Source organism: Colobus angolensis, unplaced genomic scaffold (genome assembly GCF_000951035.1).
Source record: "Colobus angolensis palliatus isolate OR3802 unplaced genomic scaffold, Cang.pa_1.0 Scaffold55, whole genome shotgun sequence".
Taxonomy (NCBI): Eukaryota; Metazoa; Chordata; class Mammalia; order Primates; family Cercopithecidae; genus Colobus; species Colobus angolensis.
This window is the reverse complement of record NW_012119043.1, coordinates 4,127,080-4,137,798: the sequence shown is the minus strand read 5'-3', so window position 1 is coordinate 4,137,798 and position 10,719 is coordinate 4,127,080. Positions and strand designations below refer to the sequence as shown.

The window sequence follows — 10,719 nt, the reverse complement described above, 5'->3', positions numbered from 1 at the left end:
CCTCTCACCTTAGTCTCCCTAGTAGCTGGCACCACAGGGGCACACCACCACACATAGGTCATCTTTTAATCTTTTGTAGAGACAGGGTCTCCCTATGTTGCCCACACTGGTCTTGAACTCCTAGGCTCAAGTGATCCTCCAGCCTCCCCCTGCCTCCCCAAAGTACTGGGATTATAGGCGTAAGCCACCACGCCCGGCCAAAATGTGTATATTTGATCTTTAAAATATTTGAAAGCATATGGATACATGTACATTGTATAGATAGGTGATTTATTAGAAAAAATGCTTTGTTAGGCTAAGTGTTTTGTGTGTTTTAATGTATCTCATTATAAGAACCCTTTAAGGTAATGGTGCAATTATCCCCAATTCATGGGTAACTGAAAGAGGTTAGAGGTTCCTAAATGCCTTCTGTATGAACTTAGACACTTGTGTAATTACAGAGATTATATATTTTGTAGAGTGTCTGGCAATGTATTAACAAATTTTACCTATTCTTAATAGATGTTAGAATACTTGGTCCTTTTAGAAAATGACACTATTAATTTTAAATCCTCTGTATTTTCACCACAATGCCACCTTACTACTGAGAGAACATTACTCCTTTCAGATAGTATGCAAATTGCCTTTTTCAGGCCAGATACTTGTGATCCAATCAGCCTTCACTATACAGGCCATAGAGGCTTCACTTTCTGCCGCCCCCCCCCCACCCCCCACACTCCTCAGGTCTTCCAGGAGCGCAACCGGTGCACAGCATGTAAGACTAGACCGTTGTGGGAGACTCTTCAAAAGGATCAAGGTGTACAACCCAAAATCTACCTCCCTTTAAAGTGCAGACAGCAGCAATGAGATGCCCTGGCTTTACCCGTGAGTCAAAGGATTTTGCTCTGATTTTGCTCGGTTTTGTGCTCTGAGATAAACTGGTTCTTGGTCCAATATCGAGCATCGGGGTCAGTCCTGAGCAGTTGCACAATAAGCATTTTGGACCCTTCAGAGAAGGACTGCAGCTTGAGTTCACATGCAAATCTAATATATTCATGTCTACACATGTATGTTCCAGGATGAAGAAGAAACACTAGAACTCCCTCCTCCACCAAAAAAAGCTTTGTAAGTTTTCCAACAAAAAATTTTGAGAACATTCAGTCCCAGGTATTGACTGCTTTAACAAAAACCTTTCTCATGACACCCTGTGATTGAGAAGATGCTTTTGATGTATAGGTACATGTAGGTGTGTGCTTGTAGATGTGTGCATAGAGATCCCATGCACACATGTACATGCGTGCACACACATTTGCCAGCTCTCCCAACGGTGTGTCCTATCTAGAGGAAGAACCAAGCAGGAACACAATCACAGAAATCACTGGATGATGGTACCTCCCAGGTGCTGGCTTTAACCTCAGGAGTGCTAAAAGCAGAAGGGTCTAGAAATCTGCTTTTTCAAGCTCACCAGGTTCTAAGAAGGTCTGCAGCACACCGGTTGGACGGACACTGTTTCAGCAGTTACAAAGCTTTTGCTTGTGTGCACATGTCTGTATGCACGAGGGACTGCTCACGAAAAACGACATTGCCTTCCAAAATGGCTACTTCCCAGGAAGTAGAAAGAGGCTTCAGAAGACAAAAGTAGTAGAAGTTGTCAGGATGTTGAGTGGGAACTTAGATCGTGGTCCAAACTAACTGAACTGTATCTGTAATAGTTTTGTTTTTTAAGATGGAGAAGATTTTACTGTTAAACATCTTGCTTTGAGAAATACATAGCTGGCCAGGCACGGTGGCTCATGCCTGTCATCCCAGCACTTTGGGAGGCTAAGGTGGGTAGATTACCTGAGGCCAGGAGTTTGAGAACCAGACTGGCCAACATGGTGAAACCCCATCTCTTCTAAAAATGCAAAAAAGAGCTGGATGTGGTAGCAACTGCCTGTAGTCCCAGCTACTAGTGAGGCTGAGGCAGGAGAATCACTTGAACCCGGAAGGCAGAGGTAGCAGTGGGCCGAGATCACGCCACTGAACTCCAACCTCGGTGACAGAGTGAGACTCCACCTCAAAGAAAAAGCCAGTGGGATGAAGCAATGGCTACCCCTCAGGCATTGTCCATAGAAAATGCCAGCCAGCCTCTATTTCTGCACGAAGCATATGCATGGCATATGGGCTTCCTTTGGGCTTATTTTCTCACCTCTGCCCACACTCTAGGGGGGAGGACAGGAGGGGGATGGCAAGAATCTGCATCCACTGGCCAGGTCTCTTAAACTCATTGGCTTCTGCCATCAGTTTTTACATTTCACATAAAACTTAGATGCTTATCTCTATTTTCAATAAGAGCCTGCTTTTGGAGATTCTAATGTAAACTGTATCTGTCATCACCTCTTACATTCTACTTAGTGGGGAAGGGCTCAGGTATCAACCAGTATTTTGGGAAACCCTTATCTCCCTTCCTGTGAGGATAAAGCTAGTGACTTGTTTCAATTAGCATATCCATACATACTGTGTAAGGAGAGCACAAGCATTCCAAGTTTAACATCATCACCACCACCATTACCACCATCACGATGGATAATAAAGTGGGCACAGACTTCAGGGTCAGACAGTTGATGTTGTGGCTCTTTCACTGCTTACTAGATACAGGTTTGGGCAAATCACATGACCTATCGGATCCTTCCTGTCCTCATAAAATAAGGGTAACGCTATCCTGAAGGATCAATTGACATAGGCCAATACAAGTTGATTTATAACCTGCATGATCTTCATATGTAAGGAGTTTACAGAGAAGGGATGATTACTTACACTGAAATAAGATGTATGCTGTTAAGACAACCTGCAGTGTGGAAAAAGGATTGGAGAACAAAGCCTGCAGGTGGCACACAGGGTTAAACTCATAAAGTTCTTATTGTCAGGTGAGAACATGCCTCGTCAGATAAGGGTGTACATTCTGGAATCCTAGGGTGAGCACCTGCTTGCTGTGTGACCTTGGAGAAATTAATCTGTTTACTTCACCTGTGGATAATAGCATATAGTTGATGAAGTACTGCTGCAAGCACTTTATAGAGGTTGCTTTCTTCTGGATAACAATATTAGGTCAGTGCGATTATCATCCTGAGGTGTAGGTGAGGAAACTGAGGCACAGTGTTTTGGTTTATTTCATCCTGGATTGCCACCAGCAAGTGACAGAATCAGGGTGTACAGTCAATGTTTCTAGAACGCACATTTTAAAAACCTTTGTTGCCAACTTGATAAGAATATTAAGATAAAATGAGAGGAGTAAGATACTAAGTAACTAAATGGGGGTGGACAGTTCAACTCAGATAAGATTTTTAAATAACGCACAACTTTTGGCTCCTAATGGGCACTCCTGTATGTGAACTCTATCACTTGCTATATTTTTTCCATCTTATCCAAGGTCTCCCAAAAAGTCGTTAATAGCTCGAACGTATTGGAGATGAGTGATGTATTTTGTTTTAAACCGAAGACCGACACTTCCATGCTGGGAGACAGCTAAGCTTAGTTCAGTTTCTTAAACAGCTGGGGTGAGTTCCACTGTCGTCTTTGGAAAAATGGGTGAGGAAGGGAAGCACTTTGAACCAGAAAACCAGGGCGCTTTGCCAGAGGCATCTGGTCTACTGGCGGCCAGGTCAGCCTGCTGCTCACTTGAGCAATACCCACACCCCCCTCACCCCATCTCCGGGTGGGCCCAAGTGCAGTCACACCTGTGGACAATGAATCTACCCACTGAGAAAACCAATGGAAGCCAAAGAACTCAGAACACCAACTTGTACCTTTTCAGACTAAGCTTTTATTTTTTTGATATTACAAACCAGTTTTCTTTATTCACAAACCACTGTAAGTGATATAAACACTAATTTCTAAAGACAGATATACACATTTTCTGGGTTTGCAGATTGCGTGATGTGTGTGTTAAGAAGTCACTATATGCCACACATAATAGTAATTTTCCATAATTCATAATAGCAATAGTTATTTAGATAAATGAAAACATTCCAAATAAATACTGTTGAAAAAAATCCAAAACGTTTGTTTACATCTCTGACATACATTTTTAAAATGACTTATTGGCATCTTGGAGTGCCTAGACAAAAGATTCTGCAACATCAGTTGGCACCCACTTACTCTAAATGATTTTATTAAAACTACATACAGTCATGGGGGAAAGTACAGCTCATTGATGAAAATCAAAACCGCAAATGAATTTTACTTTAACCAACACAGTAAGAATTCTATGTTTGTGATTCGAAACACAATACAAATTCTGGATTTTGAAATCTGAGGCAATGGGGAGACATTTATTCTCCATAGCCCCCCTGCTGCTACTCTTTCTTCCCTCCAGAGGATGCCATCATATTTTAATAACTCGTTTCCTTTAAGAACATCAACCAGGCACCCATTGCCGTAACACTATTTTCCACGTAGGGCAATAAGAATGTCTTAGTGATGCTGTAAAACACCCCCTTGCCCCTCCCCTACCCACCCAAAGAAGTGTGGTGAAAAGAACACTTCATAGGCTTTTGGCTGATAAACCTTCTCCCCCCTCCCCCTTTTTTCTTTTCAAGATCGCTATCTGTCTGAGAGATCGAAGCTACAGAAACTTTGTTTTCAAATCTTGTGAAACTTTATTGATGGTTTAATATCCAACTAATCTTACGGCATGCACATAGGATGGCAAGAGAAAGCTGGATCACACTTTTTTTTTTTTTTTTGTTTGGTTTTGTTTTAAAGCAGAGTTGTTACAGCGGATTGGCAGGTTCACAGCGGTGAGTTGATAACTTACTGAAGTGCGTGCCACAAGGGCCTGCACTGTACACATGAGGACTTAACCTATGGCAGCAAAACTACTCAGGGACAGCCTGCTGCTGTTTTCATTTAAATACAAAAACAGGAAGACCGGTGACAGATACCCCAACTTAGGTTAACTTGTAAACAGGACAACGTGGAAACTTCAAACAGAAGTACAGACAAACTGCAATTTTTCGGCTGTGTCACTCTGGCCCTGCATCCAAGAAACGTGGGGAGACTTTGTTCTTTTGGGATGAAGAGGATGGATCTACTTTTTTTTTTTGTTTTTTTGCATCCTTCTGACACGTGTCCTGGGCCATGGAGACAAAACTAAAGAGATCATTTTGAGATAATCCTTGGGTATGGGAAAGAGGTGGAAAGGGCAGGATCTCACGGACTGAAAAATTGCAGATTGCTCACACAACGCAGTCACGTTTCAAAAAGTACCAAGCTGATGAAAATACCATGATTATCTCTACTCAATGATTGCAATACTTGTAAAATGCTTCTATAAATCCGAATATGATTATCATGTAATTCCATAAAAATTATACGTCTGTCTCTAACAGTTGTTCTACTAGGCTAAAACTAAAGCTTCATAGACTGTTTCTAGAACTTAACAACTCCACTGCACAGATGTAAATTTTATACATTTTTTAACTGGTACAAAGAATTTAAGTTATTACTTTCTTTTTTTGGAAAAAAAGAAAAAATAGAAACAGTGCTTTTTATCACCTTTTTATTAATGTTATTTTTTCCCTCCCATAATATAAAAGTCAGCAATGATATCAATAATTTGTTATACTGGAAGAAATATAAAAAGAATGATGGCCTAACTAGCGGTTTTTTTTTTTTCTCCCTAAATAGCGACTGGTTAAGAAGCTGAATACTGCTGGGTGGAATGGTTTAAAGGGTGGGTTTGCACAGCTTCATTCAACTCAGATGCACAAGTGCTACTAGAAGCACCCCCTTAACAACATAACCTTTGGCTTGAACTGGCAATGAGTAACTTAGAACCATTGATAAATGATTGGTGCAGTGGGTCGTTTAGATTCATCAGTTACAATTTTTTTTTTTCAGCCAAACCCCAGTTCCAATCCCCTAAGCCCCTCCCGACCTCCCTTTCACAAAATAAAATAATGCAGATGCAGAAAAAAATGACTACTGTAGTCACTTACACTCTTCCCAAACAGCTGATAACCCCAGTTAGCTTAATATTCAGCATATATAATTCATTTACATAATATAGCACTCTGGATATGGCCCTAAACCAGTTTTTATTCATATCTAGCGTCTCTCTAGATCAACCACAGAAACTCCTACAGCCAGCAACCAAACTACGGAACCTTCAGAAATTAAAGACCCACAATATTAAAATACACAGAACAAAATATCTGAGGTATAAGATAAAAAATGTAATTTTTTTCCTTTTTATTTGTATTATTTTTTTTTTTTTTTGAGTTGCTAAAATGATGTACTACTGCATGTATTGCAATACTCAGGCCTCGGAAAGCTTCCTTTCTCCCCACATTGGAAGGTTTTTATGGTTTTGTCATTTAGTATGGAGCAAAACGGTTGTATCCCCCTCGGTATATACTAGCCTGCAATGAAGAAAGAACGAGACCCACATCATCAGCATGGCTCCTAGTCTTGGCATCAGTCAAAGGTGCAAAAGCATTCTGAAACAAAGCAATTTGAGGGGTGTGTTTTTTACATTTTCCTTTTGCAACATGTGGATCATCAAAAAGACTAATGTGAAAAATAGACACTCAAAACCAACCGAAATGGAGGCACCCCCTACCCATCCCAGGTCATTCTTGGAGAACTGAAGATAGGGCCATTCTTGACCCTCCCCAATAGCGCCTCCTAAAGAAATTCCCTGTAAAACTAAATTCTTTCAGCCCAGTCCTCGTAGCTAAAAGGACTCTTACAAGCTGGACAACTGAAGGATTTTCACTGTCTCAATTTTTTATTGGACCGGATTAAGCCTTCCCCAAGGGAACAGAATAATCTACACTTGAGGTTGAATTTGGACAATTTACTGAGTGTAATTCAACTCGCCAACACATTCCTCAAGTGGACGAGGTGTTGAAGCAGAGTTGTTGAATGCAGAATTGGGATGAAAATCTCAATCTACTTCTTCACTTGGCTCTGCAAGCTGTATGGAATCTGATCTTGAGAAGGGAAGTTGTACAGATGAATTGCTTGATGTAATTAAGCTTGTGCAAAACAATGTTTCCAAATCGTGGCTGAATTTCTACGACTGAGCATCAGTGAACTGTCTGGCCATGGCTTTAATGGCTACAAGGGGCCACTTAACGATTTCCTTTTTCTAAAAGTATTGGCAATTCAAATGAATGCCTATGGGGATTCATTTTTAGGATAAGGACTGATATTCTCGATCCAAGCAGAAAACTGCATGCCAAAGCTTTGTAATGATTGCATGTGCTCTCACGTGATGGGCACGTCTTACTGTACTCAAGAGTTTCAGTGCATAGAAGTTTGAACAAGTACAGGCAAGTTCACCCCACCCTTACCTCCCATTTTTTACCCTCCCCCCAACCCGCTCCCAAAACAAAAACCCAGACCTGCCCCAAAACAAAAGACAACCCCCAAACCCAGCTGATTCCTTCTACTTTGTTATGTACTAGGTACACAAAGTGTGCCCCTCTCTATTTTCTTTCCTGGGCGACTATGACTTTAAACATGAATTGTAATAGGGGAGGAGAGGCAGTCAGATTCTCAGCTGCCTGACAGCAGAGGCCTGGAAGTGTGCAGCTTAGCTCCTCTGAAGTCTGTGCTGGGGCTGGAACCTTGGGGCTATGTGAATGAGCAGCAAGGGAGGAAAAAAGAAAAAAAAAGTTCTGCATTGACACTGCATTCTGTTAGTGATGGATTTAATTATCAAAATGACTAATTATTCCATTAAGGTAAGTGCTCTGCTAGGTGAGACTTGCAAAATTAGAAATATAATAACTTACATGCACTACATTGCCAAGAAATTAAGACATTTATCAAGTTTACTGGGAGGATTAATGTGGCATTTTAGCTGCTGTTAGCACAAGAGACAAATTCAATTAAGGGGAAGTGAGAGGACGTCAACCCGTTGTGAGGTCCCAGCTGGGGGAAGGGAAGGGAGGCAGGAAGAAGTTGAGGACGAGGAGAAACGGGTACTCACCATGGCACCAACGCCGTAGGTGGGGGCTGGAGCAAGTGCGTGGTGGTAGGGGTCGGCAGCATAAACTCGTCCGTAACTGAAAGGAAAATAGAGGTGAAGATTGATCCACAGTATACAATTAAAAAACAATAACAATCATAAAATCCAAAATAGCAAGAGAGTATGGAGGGGTCCTACTCATCTTGGAGTAAGAAACAAATCCTACTTTGCCATGTAATATGTTCATCTGTGCACAATGTGTTTTCTTCATTTAACATGGCTGATCATATTGCTATGTTCAACAGATAAATACATATACACACGTACATATATGTAATATATAATTTTCCCTGCATCCCTGCATAACATCGTTCCTACACTGTTGAAGTCACTACCTTAGAGATTGAGGTAGGCAAGAAAGAAACAACTTGAAGTATTAAGGCCAGCACCCACGGAGGGAGGTATGTTTATTCTCGAGAATGCCTTTTGACCCTGATTCAGCTGTCACCATTCAAGTGAAATAGAGTGAATAGGAAAGGATGAAGTGAACCTCTCTGAAGTGAGTGTCCAGCATCTTAGAATGGAAATGAACAAATGTATTTGAATGGAAGCACCCTTGAAGGGTCTGTGGGACCCCCATTCCCCTTCAGACTGACTTGGTTTTAATCCTATTTCAGATCTTCAGTCTCATTCATCGATGGCCAGGTTCTGGGAAGGGAGAGGCATTTGAAACAACAAATCTTAATGACATTTATTCATCTTTGTGTTTTTCTGTCTCTACCATCCTACTCCCTGCCATGGCTTCTGGTCTAGGCTTTAGAATAAAAATGGAGAAGAGATGGAAACCAAATGTACTGAATGCCTACTAAATATCTGGAAGTGGTTTTTTTTTTTTTCTTTTTTTGGAATCAGATGTGGAGTCACTTGCTCAAGGTCACATAACTAGACAAAGCTAATCCTTGAATTTTTTTTTTTGGTGGAGGGAGGATGGGGGAGACAAAGTCTTGCTGTGTTGCCCAGGTGGGTTCAAAACTCGAGGGTTCAAGTAATCTACCTGCCTCAGCCTCCCAAAAAGTTAGGATTACAGGCATGAGCCACTACACCCAGCCTGATCCTTGAATCTCCTAAGGCAACTTGCATGCTTGGTCCACCGTATCCTTTGCCTGTACTTGTTTGCCCTGCCAGATAAATGGTGCTAGAGGTCCATTACTTGAAAGCTGATTCTGGAATAGAGATTCCTGTGCAAGTGACTTACCGAAGGGGGCGGGGGGTAACCTTAAGAGGAAGAGAGGGGCAAGTAGGTCACAGCCAGGGAAAAAAAAGCAAGGTCTCAGATGAAGAATATCTGCCACCTGATCCTGTGAGTTTCATGCTACAGCTGGTTCCACCTGGAGGCAAGCGGGTTGGCTTATTTAATGCCCACGTACGTTTTAAGCATTAGCTGTGGGCTTTCCTGAGGAATGAGTGATGCACCACTGAGTTAAAGTGGCTTCCTTTGACATGGCACAATTTTCTGGAGAAGAGCAGCTGTACCTGTTGGCAACCAACATTCACAGCAGCTCGGGATGAATGCATCAGCCACTCAGTGGGATCTACACGGTTTTTTGACTCTTTGACCATTTCTTGAATGAAGGAACAAGGCTGGAAGAAATGGGTCTGTCTGCATTGTCAGCTTTAAACTCATCTCCCATCCCTTAGAGTCCAATTTGCATGTACTTTGTCCCTCTCCTTTCCAGTTTTCCCCCATTTTCCTTCCAATCTTTCTCATAGTTAGTAGATAAGTCACACCCATGCAATACATGCTTGACCCCTCACACTGTGGAGTCTGGGAAGGTGAAGGAAACGGGATGATGGACCTTCTCAGACTCCAAGTTAGACCCTAGGGTGGAATAAAACAATTACAGCAGGTTTGCATTGGGCATGTTCCAACTCTTAAGCCCATCTGCCTGTGTCAAAGGGCATTGAGTGTGCAAATAATCTAGATGAGGCTTTCAGCTTCAACAGGATTCTCCTGATCCTCAAACAGGATGCCTCTCTTCCGAGGCGAATAATGCACTTTCATTTGGCTAAAGCTATTTCATAAATAGAATATAAACTGCAAAGGCAAACTGAAATCTTTGAGACTTTGCTAAGTGATGTTATGGCATGGTGTTACTTCAAAACAAATGTGAAAAGAGGCATATTCAGATACTTCATTTTAAAAATTAGAGAAATGATTTTACTGGGGCAATAATTTCCTCTTCTGGGGAGACACTACATGGGCAGTTTGAATGTATGTAATAACAGTGTAGCTCCCACCTTTTACTACTGCATACTTTAATGGTAAATTCTATAACACTGGGCATAGTTTCAACCTTTGTGGAAAACCCAAGGTAACAATTTGGCAGTATTCTCTTTCAAGGCAGAAGGAAAATACAGCAGCACTGAACTGTTCCTCAGAAATGAGCTGGCTTCTTTTCTCCTCAGGGTGACCTCTACCTTCAGCATCCAATGGTTTTATTATGATTAATAAATTTCATTTCCACAGAGGAAAAGAGACCATGTCAGCTCAAACTGAAAGCAAGGAAGCTCCTTTTCAAATGCTAATTTCTAAACACGCCCTTGTGTGACACTACAATTTAGACACAAGGTTATTGGGGAAGATGTGGACTTGAGTGCTACGTTTGCAGCAGATACGCCAAGCACGTCAGCAATCTGATACATGCAGAGCTGGCTAAGCACAGCCCGGAGACAGAGCAAGGCAATGCCCAGGACATCCGCAGGAATGATGGGAAAATGTCTTA

General features: G+C 41.7%; 1 protein-coding gene across 11 annotated transcripts in view; it reads right to left on the bottom strand.

Moving 5' to 3' along the window:
• Window positions 1-3,763: 3,763 nt before the first annotated feature.
• Window positions 3,764-10,719, bottom strand: part of RBFOX1 (RNA binding protein, fox-1 homolog (C. elegans) 1) — a 1,723,406-nt gene continuing 1,716,450 nt past the window's right edge. For 6 of the 11 annotated variants that reach the window (XM_011961369.1, XM_011961361.1, XM_011961365.1 and 3 more), the window contains 2 exons: window positions 7,958-8,033; window positions 5,064-6,458 (listed from right to left, as the gene is read on the bottom strand). In XM_011961369.1, the coding sequence (XP_011816759.1) occupies window positions 6,336-6,458; window positions 7,958-8,033 (199 nt within the window). In that variant the 3' untranslated portion in view covers window positions 5,064-6,335. Of the gene's footprint in view, window positions 6,459-7,319; window positions 7,600-7,957; window positions 8,034-10,719 lie in introns of those variants that run through there. The other 5 variants (XM_011961363.1, XM_011961364.1, XM_011961366.1 and 2 more) reach the window with 5 other exon arrangements.